Source organism: Neoarius graeffei, chromosome 3, assembly GCF_027579695.1.
Source record: "Neoarius graeffei isolate fNeoGra1 chromosome 3, fNeoGra1.pri, whole genome shotgun sequence".
Classification (NCBI taxonomy): domain Eukaryota; kingdom Metazoa; phylum Chordata; class Actinopteri; order Siluriformes; family Ariidae; genus Neoarius; species Neoarius graeffei.
The window spans coordinates 98,014,686-98,029,830 of record NC_083571.1 but is presented as its reverse complement, the minus strand read 5'-3'; the positions used below and the strand labels follow the sequence as shown (position 1 = coordinate 98,029,830).

The 15,145-nt window shown below is 41.7% G+C and overlaps 1 protein-coding gene across 2 annotated transcripts in view; it reads left to right on the top strand.

Annotated features, from left to right (window-relative positions):
• mmut (methylmalonyl CoA mutase) overlaps window positions 1-15,145 on the top strand; it is a 94,931-nt gene that overhangs the window by 1,849 nt on the left and 77,937 nt on the right. Inside the window, exons 1-2 of one of the 2 annotated variants that reach the window (XM_060917741.1) lie at window positions 6,457-6,563; window positions 14,258-14,709. In XM_060917741.1, coding sequence (XP_060773724.1) covers window positions 14,298-14,709 — 412 coding nt within the window. In that variant the 5' untranslated portion in view covers window positions 6,457-6,563; window positions 14,258-14,297. Of the gene's footprint in view, window positions 1-6,456; window positions 6,564-14,257; window positions 14,710-15,145 lie in introns of those variants that run through there. The other variant, XM_060917742.1, reaches the window with a different exon arrangement.

Sequence of the window (15,145 nt, the reverse complement as noted above, 5' to 3'; positions counted from 1 at the left end):
CCCCAAAGACATGCAGGTTAGGCTAATTGGTGGCTCTAAATTGACCGTAGGTGTGAATGTGAGTGTGAATGGTTGTTTGTCTCTGTGTTAGCCCTGCGATGACCTGGCGACTTGTCCAGGGTGTACCCCGCCTCTCGCCCATAGTCAGCTGGGATAGGCTCCAGCTTGCCTGTAGAACAGGATAAGCGGCTACAGATGATGGATGGATGAGTTATTTTGACAACGGAAGTTGACTTAACTTGGAAGTTCAAATGAAAATGTAAATCTTTTAACATATGTGCATGTGCACTATTATTCAACCCCCAGCTTCAGTACTTTGTGGAGCATCCTTTAGCTTTTATAACTTCTAACAATCGTTTTGGGTAAGTGCTGACAAGCTTCTTACACCTCTCGATTGGAATCTTTGCCCATTCTTTACGTGCAAAAGCCTCTAGCTCAGTGATGTTTGATGGCTTCCATACTGCAACTGCCTTCTTTAAATCCCACCAAAGATTTTCAATCGGATTTAAATCTGGTGATTGAGAAGGCCACTCCAGGACGTTCCAGGATCTTTTTCTCAACCAAGCTTTGGTTGACTTGGAGGTGTGCTTGGGATCGTTGTCTTGCTGGAAAGTCCATTGATCACCAAGGTTTAATTTGTCAACGGAACGCATCACATTCCTCTTTAAAATGGCCTGGTATTTCTGGGAATCCATGATGCCAGGTACATGATCAAGATTGCCAGTTCCTGCTGCAGAAAAACAGCCCCACATCATCAGTGACCCACCTCCATGCTTGACTGTGGGGATGGTATTCTTCTGGTTATAAGCCTGGCCTTTCGCACGCCAGACATACCGCTGGTCCATATGTCCAAACAGGTCCAGTTTGGTTTAATCAGTCCATAGAACTGTCTCCCAAAACTCTGTAGTCTTATCCAAATTCCTCCTGGCATATTCTAGTCGACTTTTGATGTTCCTTGTGGTCAAGAGTGGAGTGCGTCTTGGAGTCCGGCCATGAACTCCTTGTTTATTCGGTGCACGTCTTATAGTTGCCACTGAAGCACTTGTACCAGCCTTCATCATGTCATCTTGTAGGTGTCTTGCACCCACATGGGGGTTTTTCTTAGTTGTCCTGACTAAGTGGCTAAGGGCCCTTGATGAAATTTTGGGCTTTCTTCCACGGCCAGACAGGTTTGTAGCTGTTCCATAAGTTTTAAACTTCCTTATAATGCTCTCAATGGTGTCTCTTGGAATGTTAAATTTGTTGGAAATCTTGTTATACCCAAGGCCCTTTAGGTGTCATGAAATAATCTCCTCTCTCAGTTTTTGTTGAAGCTCCTTTGTCTTTCCCATGATTGCAACTGACCTTGAATACTTTCATGGGTGGGGTTTATATGCATCACAGCTGAAGCAAATGAAGGATCATTATAGAGTTCCCAAAGGCTTAATTATGTTTCAACTCCACTTTAGGCCATAAAAACTGTCAGAAAGCTTTAAAAACAACAATATTATATAGGGGTTGAATAATTGTCTCATCTCATTATCTCTAGCCGCTTTATCCTGTTCTACAGGGTCGCAGGCAAGCTGGAGCCTATCCCAGCTGACTACGGGCGAAAGGCGGGGTACACCCTGGACAAGTCGCCAGGTCATCACAGGGCTGACACATAGACACAGACAACCATTCACACTCACATTCACACCTACGGTCAATTTAGAGTCACCAGTTAACCTAACCTGCATGTCTTTGGACTGTGGGGGAAACCGGAGCACCCGGAGGAAACCCACGCGGACACGGGGAGAACATGCAAACTCCGCACAGAAAGGCCCTCGCCGGCCACGGGGCTCGAACCCGGACCTTCTTGCTGTGAGGCGACAGCGCTAACCACTACACCACCGTGCCGCCCGGAATATTAACTTAAAGTGAAAAATACAAAACAAAACTTATTAATTTAGTAGGCAGCAATATCTTGAGAGCCTAAATGTTTAACAGCCAGCAATACAACTTTTAACATCACATTATTACTGTTTATGTGTCACATAAACCAGGGTCAGGAACATGAAGAGGAACACAATAATAATACCGTAATACCGGTGGCCATCTTGGCTTGGTAATTTTCAGCCTGTTTGCGTCAGATAGCGATTTTGGCACACATCCCAAGTTATTCCTTGGGGTCAAATTAGCCTATAACAGTTGAGTTATCCTCTCCTAAATGATGTGCATACATGTCTAAGCCAGGTTCGAGACTATCAGGTGTTGCTAGTTTTCTATGTCCTGTGACCTAGTCATAGGAATTCTGTCCAAGGGCGTGTCTACAGGAGTGCCCAGGGTGGCACTGGCCCCCAGGGAAATTTCATTTCCACTAAAGCTGATAGATTTAATCGATTGTCATTGATAGACCTGTGTGTCCACTTGCCCATTTTGTTGTTTCCGTGGATTTCATTCTGGCAAATGAAAACTCTTGCTCTTTAGGAACTCCTCTCTTGATTGCCTAAACACACCGAGCCTGCCATACACATTTACATGCAGTTTTAAAGTGTATGTAATACCTCTAAACCCCAGTTTTTTCTTTGTACAAAGCAACGATCATTACGTTGACTGACCATGTGTTTTCGAACCATAGCTGATCCAAAAGGCCATAAATGAATGGAAAATCAATAAAATCAGCAGATTTTCACGGAATCTGCCGAGACTGAACCGGAAGATCCCGAAGGGGTGCGTGATGTCACATGTGTAACAATTCGGGTATCTATTTCGTTCATGTGCGCAGCAGTGGTTAGACCAGTCTCCATATGGAATCACATTTTGGAGAGAATTCTGACAGTGATTGGGATACTTATATGTCGGATGAAGGGGCAGATGATTATCAAGGAGTAAATGGTTATCTTTTGAGCCCCCAAGAGGAGAAACTGCCAGTTCATGATAGTCTTCCTCTGTAGCACACGTGAGAGATAGATAGATAGATAGATAGATAGATAGATAGATAGATAGATAGATAGATAGATGGATGGATGGATGGATGGATGGATGTGCAGAACACGGTGGTTACCTTTCATCATGTTTTCCTGAACAAAACTAAAAACAGATTGAGTCTTACAATATTGCAATCTGAGAGCATTTAACATGTTTCAGTTAATAATTAATGATGATGATTGCGTGCACATTTTTCTTCCTGTTAAAGTGCATCAGATATAATAATAATAATAATAATAATACATTGGTTTTATATAGCGCTTTTCTTAACACTCAAAAGTACGATTCGCACGGGATAAGTATTACCTATGGACCTCTGGTAATTCGCAATTACCCCCGCACCTCTGTGTTATTGTGTGGCGCATTCGGACGGGATAAGCAAAAGTCTGTAATTCACTGAATTTACAGACATTCACTATGTTTACATGCACATAGAGAGAATCGAATTTCTGCCGTTGCTCGACTGAAATCGAAGTTCAAAATGCCATGTATACACCTTAATTCGGCTGAAATTGAACCGAACTTGATTTCTTGGAATCGAGCTACACGACCTAGTTTATGCGATTTCTGCTGAGCTACTTTGTGCATGTATACCCTATCGAGCTAGTTGTCGAGCTACTTCCGGAAGTGACGAGTGACGAGACCACAAGCGGGAAACACAACAGCCTCGGTCGGCATGACAACAGTAGTAGCAAGCAGCAGAAGAGGTCAGGAGGAACAAACGAAGAAGAGAAAATGGCGATGTAGAGCTCTCTGAAGTGTGGGTGGAGCACAGAGGACGGCAGGACAAAGCTTCTGGTACTAATAGGCTTTTTATTGTCAGACTTTTCAGTTTAACAGCCTACTTTTATTCTTGAGAGAAAAACACACACACGCACGCTGTGTTCTAGTCCCGGGATGAGTTCTCCCCTCTGCTCTCCCTCTGCCTCCTTAAATAGGGCGCGGTTACTGGGAAGACACACAAACACAGGTTAATTACCGTCAGGTGTAGTGATTCTGCCACTCACCTTCCCTGGCTCCGCCCTCCTGTCACAGACCGGCACTTGACCACGCCCCCACTGCCACAGGCAAGCAGAAACGTGCACTTCTGGAGCAATGAGGAGACAGAGTTCATGCTCATTCAGCTTAAGGAGTTGAATATATTAAAATTCATGGACGGGAGAAAAACGCGCAATGGAGAACACGGAACTGATAACTTTGTTTACACTCTTGAATAGCTCTTCTTCATGACGACAACCGGAAGTGTACCAACACGATGGGGCGTGTTGCGCCACCTGTGGCTCGGGTGCACAATGCACCTCACACAATAGCCTGATTTCAGTTATGTGCATGTAGGATTGGATTTCTCTGGCACCCTGCTGGGACCTTCAGCTCGATTACCGACAGCAGCTCGATTTGGATGTGCATGTAAACGTAGTCATTGTGACCGGATGTGTCGTAAGTTCACAGCATCCTGTTTCGTCTTGTAGACAGTAGAGATGGGATTTATGGCTCTTTGATGGGATCCGCATCTTTGTGATCCGTTCTTTGAAAAGAGCCGTTCAAAAGACTGGCTCATTTGGCTCTTTTTAAATATTTATTCAGTTTTAAGAAGACGGCGTCTGAAGAAGCCAGATCCCTCTGCTTAGACAGTGACATCAATATTTCTGGACATACCTTTTATATAAAGCAACCTAGACTTACATTATTGTAACCCCTAAACGCTCATAAATAACCATTAAAAAACAATGAGGGCTTCAATGAATGTCCATGCAGAACGGCTTTTCTGTAAAAAAAAAAAAAAAAAGAACCCACTCAAGAACATAGTTATCAAGTACGCAAGAATATTTTATAGAAAAACACTTGTTTTACAAAAATATTTAAGTCTGAGATACAAAATAGATACAACTACAATAAATATAACACAAGAACTAGTTATCACACGAACATTTTAATAGAAAAAAACAAACTTTCTATATTAAAAATATTGAAATTGTAACAAAAATAGATACAGCTAAACAGTCAGATAAATAGATAAAGTTATAACAAGAACACAAGATTATTTTAATAGGAAAAAACAAACTATTAATGCAAAAAATATATTATTATTAGAAAAATAGATACAACTAGACAAACAGATAAATAAATAAAATACACAAAAATAGAACAAACAAAATGACGATAGAATAAATTAAATGAACGTCCGTGCAAAGTAGTTTTCCCACAATATTATCATTAATATCACACAACAACATTATAAACTATATACAAAACAATTTGAACTATTAGGCAAACAGATAAAACTTGAATAAATAAAAGGAAAATGCCGTTTAGCCTACTACTTCTCCTTGGGCAAAAGCTTTTTCATCTGAAACACAGTACAGAAAAAGAACGACAGAAAGAACGGCTCCCCCAGCTCGAGACTCGGTTCTCATCGTTCATGCCTAGGAGCTGTTCAAAAGAATCGGTTCGTTCGCGAACGTCACAACACTAGTAGACAGGAGTTCAAAATGCTTATCTGGTTCAAATACGGGATAGGCCTACTACCACTTGCCCCTGAAATGCTGTTTATCAAAATTTCGCCCGTATCCTCCATTATTCACTCCAGAAAAGTACAAGAGATGCGCGTTTAATAATTACAAACACAGACATGCGCATTCACACGGGACTTGTATTACCACTGGACGTCTGTGTTTTGCCGAAACACAGTAGGTAATTCGCGGCGGAATTATTACTTTGCAAATTACGGACATGGCGCATTCGCACGGGACTAAGAACTCAGACATTCTCTGCAATTATTCCGAATTACCAGAGGTCCACAGGTAATACTTATCCCGTGCGAATAGGGCTAAAGACGCTTTACAAAAATTTACACACACACAACACGCACACACACAGAGGGAAAAAGGGTGGATGATAATGGAAGATGATGTGTCAGGTATTGTAAGTAGCATTGAAGAGATGAGTTTTGAGTTGGTTTTTGAAGGACAGCAGTGTATCAGAGTTTCGGATGGCTTGAGGGAGAGAGTTCCAGAGGGTTGGGGCAGCAATGGTGAAGGCTCTGTCTCCCATTGTACGATATTTGGTCATGGTGATGGGGGTAAGAAGGTTTGCGTCAGCAGAGCGTAATCGGCGAGTAGGAAAGTAGCGTTGGAGGAGATCAGTCAAGTATGGGGGAGCGAGGTTATTAAGAGCTTTGTAGGTAATGAGGAGAATCTTGAAATGTATACGTTGTTTAATGGGAAGCCAGTGAAGTTGACAGAGGATGGGGGTGATGTGTTCTCTGGAGGGGGATCGAGTGAGCAGTCGGGCAGCAGAGTTTTGAACATGTAGAGTGCTTCGAGATCAGCGCGAACCCGGCGGCGGCCATATTGGAAGTCAAACGTCGCTGTGTCAGTGCATTGTTGTTGCTCAGCGAAGCAAAATGCCGAATACGTGTGTCATTGTTGGCTGTAGTAGCCGGGGGGAAAAGGGTGGCAAAAGCTTCCACAGACTCCCTAAAGTCGTGACTAACCAGGGAATTGCAGCACAGGAGAAAAGCGAGCGGAGGAGACGACAGTGGCTGGCTGCCATTAACCGATCAAATTTAGGACAACTTGACTGTATCCGGATTTGTTCTGATCACTTTGTGACAGGTAGGTTAAATTGTCTTGAATTTCATAGTTACTAAAATAAATGTGATACAAACTATTATCTTTTCTGTGTACTTTCAGCAATGATTAATGGATATATTTGTCACATTAGGTAGCTTATGTCTACTGCAGTGCATTGTTGCATCAAATGGCATTTAAGATCTAGGCCTAGTAATGTTTATGTACACATGCTGTTAGTACAAGTTACATACTACAGTAGGTCTACATTTTATTCACTGACTAAAATAATTGATAATTATGCGGCAACAAGCTGGGGTCAGCTTTCCATTCCTTCTCACTAACAGTGTATGGATCTACATTCCCAATGAAACGTACCTTCTCAGCATAACGCTCCCGTGCCTGCTTATCCAAACTTTCACAGTAGTGCTCCATCACTTCAGATGTCTAAATTCTTAAAAAATCCAAGCTTCTAAGCCCTCTAACGCGGAAACGAATCGGTGAATGTTTACTCTATGATGTGTACTCTATGCGCGCTCTGGAGCGAGTGACTTCCAAGATGGCCGCGCAGACCACAGTGTTACTATTTTTAGCATCATCTCGGAGCACTCTATTGCAGCTTTTGGAGAACAGAGGAGAGGAGGCCATACAGGATGCTGTTACAGTAGTCAAGTCTGGAGGTGATGAAGGCGTGGATTAGTGTTTCTGCAGCTGAGGAGGGGAGATATGATAAGATCGGATGTCGTGAGCCTGTATATGTTGTTCTTAATCCTGCGTCTGGTGCACTGTGTGTGTGTGTGTGTGTGTGTGTGTGTGTGTGTGTGTGTGTGTGTGTGTGTGATAATAGGGGAACTGACGAATTGTCCAGATGTCAGATCATATGTCATTGATGAAATAAATGGGTTTCTTTTTGCTCCAGTAATTCCCATGTGGTTGTTCTGGTGGTGATGAAAAGTTGATGAATCAGATTTATTATTAGTAGGCGACACAAAATCTGCCCGCTTCGTTTGCACAAACCTTATCCACTGCCGCTTTAGATTAGTGTCATTTCTCAAAAAATCGTGAACTGAATGTCCTGCTGTATATGGATTTGAACATCCAAACACAACGCAGCGCTTTCCCATCGTTATTTTTGTAAGATTCCAACATCTCATCTCATCTCATTATCTCTAGCCGCTTTATCCTTGTACAGGGTCGCAGGCAAGCTGGAGCCTATCCCAACTGACTACGGGCGAAAGGCGGGGTACACCCTGGACAAGTCGCCAGGTCATCACAGGGCTGACACATAGACACAGACAACCATTCACACTCACATTCACACCTACGCTCAATTTAGAGTCACCAGTTAACCTAACCTGCATGTCTTTGGACTGTGGGGGAAACCGGAGCACCCGGAGGAAACCCACGCGGACACGGGGAGAACATGCAAACTCCACACAGAAAGGCCCTCGCCGGCCCCGGGGCTCGAACCCAGGACCTTCTTGCTGTGAGGTGATAGCGCTAACCACTACACCACCGTGCCGCCCAAGATTCCAACAACCAATATCCAATTTCAGCGAGTAAACAAGCACGGAGTCAGACAAACCGAAATGACCCAGATAACCGGGGTTCCACGGGTGACCTCGAAAAGTTTCATCCAGTTGGTTGATTACTAATCTTAAAAAAGTTCTTATTATACACAGCTGAAGAAATTTTCACTTACTTATGATGTTTCGATGTCTTTCTTAGCTGACATCTTGATCACATCTAATGCTTGGCGTTAAAAAAGTACGTGATCTGGAATCGACAGCTAGAAAACTCGTACGGCATCGGAACCATCTTGTGTTTATGTTAGGGTGCCACACAGGATGGTTCTGATGCTGTACGAGTTTTCTAGCTTTTGATTCCAGGTCATGTACTTTTTTAATGCCAAGTGTTAGATGTGATCAAGATGTCAGCTAAGAAAGACATCGAAACGTCATAAGTAAGTGAAAATTTCTTCAGTTGTGTATAATAAGAACTTTTTTTTAAGATTCCACGTGTGACGTCATGCGAGATTAACCCTGAGGCAAAGCTGCCTTTTTCCGGGATCCGGAAGCCGAGATTTATCAATAGTTTTATGTTGATAATAAAATAACAAATAATTAATATGATTTTCCCCCCCTGCTTTATTAATTCATTTTGGTCATTACTAATGATTTATATTCTTTTTAAAGCATTACAATAAGGCATTACATACACTAAGTTTGCTGAACTTTTCCTGCCGGATTTTGCAACGTACATGTGGCAGATGTCATAGAAACTCCATCCATCCATCTGTAGCCGCTTATCCTGTCCTACAGGGTCGCAGGCAAGCTGTAGCCAATCCCAGCTGACAATGGGCGAGAGGTGGGGTACACCCTGGACAAGTCGCCAGGTCATCGCAGGGCTGACACATAGACACAAACAACCATTCACACTCACATTCACACCTACGGTCAATTTAGAGTCACCAGTTAGCCTAACCTGCATGTCTTTGGACTGTGGGGGAAACCGGAGCACCCGGAGGAAACCCACGCGGACACGGGGAGAACATGCAAACTCCGCACAGAAAGGCCCTCGCTGGCCACTGGGCTCGAACCCGGACCTTCTTGCTGTGAGGCGACAGTGCTAACCACTACACCACCGTGCCGCTCTGTCGTAGAAACTCTCCGAAGCAAAAATAATTCAAAGTCAAAAAGTTTAGACTTTTATTAAATCAATTAGTTATTCTGCAGAGTGATCTGACTCCAAGTCACAAATCCATTCATTTTTTATCGTGTTCTTACATAAAGTTTGAGAAGTATCATGAATTCTGATTGGTTCACACATCTCAACATTCAAGACCTCATTTCCACCAATATTTTCTATTGGACCATCATCATCATCATCATCGTTTTCCCCACTTTGATCACTTGTATCCTGGGGTGCTACTGTCTGAAATTCAGAAGTAGCGCCAAGTCTGATTTAGACATCATACTTCTCCTGATCTGTTGGGCGTCGACTCCCAACTGATTCTCAAACGCCTTCCATATCACTTATGATGTCAATCTGATGTCAGACAAAGTTTGTTTAAGCAGTTCACCATTATCCATTCTACAAATGTATCTAATATATTTAAGTTGTTGTTCGTAACAGGCATCCTTAATAGGAGAGGTCTTTGTTATCTCACGTAGTCGAGCATTACTTATTTTAAAGCTCCAGTCTCGCGCTTCTTCAACTTTGCCTTGTGTCCTTTTTTCAGGGACATTCTTACAGACGTGTCCTCCTTTCACAGCGGTCTCAAAAGTAGCCGGTCACCGGCGGCAAATCACCAGCTATGGCTTGTTATGCCGCCGGCTATTGTCAGTCGAGTCACAAAATTTAATATTAAATATTTCTGACAGCAAAAAAAGTTGTGAACGTAAATTACATCCACTATGTCATGTATGTCCGTTGCCGCGTCAACTGTGTTTACATCCTCGACATGAGTGCAGCCATTACTGCCGCCTGTGTTGCCAGATTGTGTTTACATCCTCGACATGAGTGCAGCCATTACTGCCACCTGTGTTGCCCGATTGGGCGGTTTCAAGTGCATTTTGGCGGGTTTTGAACATATTTTGGGCTGTAAAACGTCAGCAGTATCTGGCAACATATTTTTTTACTTAATACAAGAAATTAATGCATGCCAACGTTTTTGCCAAAATGGTATTTTATTTTCCACTGTTTAGGCAGCTTCAGCATCATACTGTGAGATTCTGTTCAAATTTTTTTTTTCTTCTATGAAGCCTGAGCCATTTATTTTATTAGTTTATAATTATTGTTTAATTTAGTCTTCAGGAGAGACTGCCTGCACACAGTACTAGCATTAATAGTGTTTTTTTTCTTACATGAAAGCTGAGGCATTTATATTATATTTTAAGGTAACTTCATGTTGTGCTGTGAGGTTCTCTGCACTTTAACTTTTGAACCAACAGGAGCATTTGGATAAGTAAAGCCTATTTTTCTGCATTTTTGTAGTCCTGGTAATCTTTTATATTGGTAAAGTTGTTTATAGGACCATTTCTCAGTGTCTGTTTTTTTAATCAATAGTTTTTCAGTAATAACTTAATATTTAACATATCACTCAATTTTAAACAACCCCCGCGCCTCCCCCATGGCTTGCCCCCATAGTCTCCAAAATTTCTGTGGGAAACACTGGCGTGCGTAACAACGCTAATCAAGCTTAAGCTAGACAACCCACCTCAAATACCTGTCCCGGGTAAATGTTATCCCAATTTTAGATGGCCTGTTCCAAACCATCCCGCCCCATGAAAAATTCGTACTTGCATATATCCATCCATCCATCCATCCATCCATCCATCCATCCATCCATCCCTGCACGCTTTGCATGCATTATGTCTGCCGCTGGCAGACATTTTACCATTTTGCACCCTGCTGTAAATTATTTGTACCCTGCTATTCTCCCAAACTTTGAAGCCCCTGCTTTCACCATCTTGTGGAGAAATCCATGCCGTGCCACCTCAGTCTTCTGTATTTCATTATATTTCACCATATAAATCCTCTAAGTTTCAAGTTTGTCTCCACCAATATTTCCAGCGTGGCACTGATGTCATTTCTTTTAAAGATACAGTCAGGTCTTGCTCCACCAATATTTCCAAGGCCACACTGAGCTAGCTAAAAAAAATTCATGTAAGCAAGACTTTATTCTGATTTAACACATGATTCAAAGTTCTATAATAATATAATGCTTTAACTAATCTATTTGTAATTTCTTTAAGAAAAATCAACTTCATGTGCTCTTTACTGAAAATCAACATGATTGGCTCAGAATCAAAATACAATCATCATAAAACGAATTACTGTATGTGCGATTACATTAATGTGTGTGTGTGGAGTAACATACAGGACAGTATGCAGAGGTCTCAAAAGTAGCCGGTCTGCGGCGGCAACTCGCCGTCTGTAGTAGGATTTGCCGCTGTCTATTTTTCACTGAGTAACAAAAAAAAATGTTTGTTTACATACAGTGGTGCTTGAAAGTTTGTAAACCTTTTAGAATTTTCTATATTTCTGCATGAATATGACCTAAAACAACATCAGATTTTTACACAAGTCCTAAAAGTAGATAAAGAGAACCCAGTTAAACAAATGAGACAAAAATATTATACTTGGTCATTTATTTATTGAGAAAAATGATCCAATATTACATATGTGAGTGGCAAAAGTATGTGAACCTTTGCTTTCAGTATCTGGTGTGACCCCCTTGTGCAGCAATAACTGCAACTAAACGTTTCCGCTAACTGTTGATCAGTCCTGCACACCGGCTTGGAGGAATTTTAGCCCGTTCCTCCGTACAGAACAGCTTCAACTCTGGGATGTTGGTGGGTTTCCTCACATGAACTGCTCGCTTCAGGTCCTTCCACAACATTTTGATTGGATTAAGGTCAGGACTTTGACTTGGCCATTCCAAAACATTAACTTTACTCTTCTTTAACCATTCTTTGGTAGAACGACTTGTGTGCTTAGGATCGTTGTCTTGCTGCATGACCCACCTTCTCTTGAGATTCAGTTCATGGACAGATGTCCTGACATGTTCCTTTAGAATTCGCTGGTATAATTCAGAATTCCTTGTTTCATCAATGATGGCAAACCGTCCTGGCCCAGATGCAGCAAAACAGGCCCAAACCATGATACTACCACCACCATGTTTCACAGATAGGATAAGGTTCTTTTGCTGGAATGCAGTGTTTTCCTTTCTCCAAACATAACGCTTCTCATTTAAACCCAAAAGTTCTATTTTGGTCTCATCCGTCCACAAAACATTTTTCCAATAGCCTTCTGGCTTGTCCAAGTGATCTTTAGCAAACTGCAGACGAGCAGCGGCTTTCTCCTTGCAACCCTGGCATGCACACCATTGTTGTTCAGTGTTCTCCTGATGGTGGACTCCTGGACATTAATATTAGCCAATGTGAGAGAGGCCTTCAGTTGCTTAGAAGTTACTCTGGGGTCCTTTGTGACCTCGCCGACTATTACACGCCTTGCTCTTGGAGTGATCTTTGTTGGTCGACCACTCCTGGGGAGGGTAACAATGGTCTTGAATTTCTTCCATTTGTACACAATCTGTCTGACTGTGGATTGGTGGAGTCCAAACTCGTTAGTCATGGTTTTGTAACCTTTTCCAGCCTGATGAGCATCAACAACGCTTTTTCTGAGGTCCTCAGAAATCTCCTTTGTTCGTGCCATGATACACTTCCACAAACATGTGTTGTGAAGATCAGACTTTGATGGATCCCTGTTCTTTAAATAAAACAGGGTGCCCACTCACACCTGATTGTCATCCCATTGATTGAAAACACCTGACTCTAATTTCACTTTCAAATTAACTGCTAATCCTAGAGGTTCACATACTTTTGCCACCCACAGATATGTAATATTGGATCATTTTCCTCAATAAATAAATGACCAAGTATAATATTTTTGTCTCATTTATTTAACTGGGTTCTCTTTATCTACTTTTAGGACTTGTGTGAAACTCTGAAGATGTTTTAGGTCATATTTATACAGAAATATAGAAAATTTTAAAGGGTTCACAAACGTTCAAGCACCACTGTACATACCTGGGGCATCACTGAACCTTGCAACATTGTTGGTTTCCATTGCTTTGGGCTTTTGGCAGGATTTTATGATAGTATTTGACCAGCCATTAACTGTTTTCATACAGATTCTTCATCAGAACTGAGCTGTGTACTTTTCTAAGAAACGAGACCCTTTGGATGATACAACATGACATTGTAAACATTGTTGCATCAGCCAAAATCTTTGTATTTTCCAACAGTGGACAGATGATGCCATATTGCACAATGAAAAAATCATCCTTTTTTGATCAAGAAATCAAAATATAAGCCAATAATAAGTAAGGAAATTTTCATACTGAAATTTGGCAGCAATTTTTTGTACTGTCCATAACCTTTCCAAACTCAAAAAATGCAACTTTAAATGAACTTGTATTAAAAATATTTTGGCTTTCTTGCTTAACTAATGATTAAAAAACTGATAAAGATCATGATAAACATATTAAAAGATAGAACTGCCTGGTTACGGACACTACAAATTTTTGTTTCCTCAAAATTCAGAATTTGAGTCCCCTTGAATTTTTATATGTGAGCTTTGCTTGCAAAAAAGTAATCATTCTCAGAGTCATAATCCAAAACCAGTCGAACAAGTTAATTTTCATTCTTAAACTCTGTTGTTTGCACTATTTTACAAGCATATAACAAAGAATACCCTTTGCAATTTAGAGTTTTTGGCAAAAGCACCTCTCTGTTATTCAGCCATAACTTTCTCTAATATCCACCAATTTTCTTGATTTAAGTACTAAAATTTAGCTAAGGAAACGCTCTAATAGGATAAAAAGATTTTAGTAAAAAAAAAAAAGCCTCAAAAAATCCAATTTATTTTAGTTTGAAACTACTTTTTTTTAAAATGAGACAGCATAACGCTCAAAAATGGCCATTTTTTGGTGACGTTTGTACTTGCAACTCAAAAACGCTTTAAGATATCCATGTGAAATTTGGTGGCTATTAAAAGTGGTCAACATCAACGATTTTGAATATTAAAAAATAAATTCTAGATGATTAATTAGTCTTTTACCTGCGTATAACGTTAAAAATAAAAAATAGACGAATACTGTGTTTTGGCCAATTACATATTTTTAGTATAAACATATTTAATGCCCATTTTAACACTTTGGCTTTCGTCCTCAGGTGTGTGATGAGTGACTAAGCCAGCGTTCACGGACACAGCATGTTGACCGCAGGAAAAGCATGCGCCTCTCTGGTGGCTAAGCGGCTGCTGGCCATGTCCGGCTCTGCGCCTGCAGTGCTGGATCAGCCGTGCCGCTCTAGACTCTTTCACACTTCCGTGTCACACAAAGGTGATGTGGAGCTTCACGAGGCTTGGGCTGCTCTGGCCAAGAAACAGCTTAAAGGGAAAAACCCAGAAGATTTGATCTGGCACACTCCGGAGGGCATCTCCATCAAACCTGTGTACACTCAGGCTGACACGGCGGCGGTTAGCGATGAGCTGCCTGGTGTATTCCCCTACTCCAGAGGGCCCTACCCTACCATGTACACATACAGACCCTGGACCATTAGACAGTACGCTGGCTTCAGCACAGTGGAGGAGAGCAACAAGTTTTACAGAGACAATATTAAAGGTAAATATTTCTGTTTACACTGTTTGCCTGATTAAACCTTATCTAACGCACTTCACGAACAAACCTCTGTGCACTTTTAAGCCTCGGTCACAACCGGCCGTACGTGCTCCTACGGCCGGTCTACGTGCAAAAAACGCAAGAAATGCACGGAGGGCGCGCGTGTGACGTGCTGATTTTCGAGCCGTAGACCGGCTGCAGAGGTTCTTTGTCATGTCAAACAAACTCTACGGGCACTTATGTTTTTTTCAGGTTGCAAGACAAACTTACGACCAACGTGCGTCTTTCTCCACGAACAAAAAAAACGCAGCGATTTGGGAAACGCCAAAAATCGCACGGCCAAAAAATCGTACGTCCGGTTGTGACCTAGGCTTTATATGGTGAAATTTTGGTCACCTCACAAGTCAGACTTCTGTCTCTCATTAAAGAGTCTAAGACG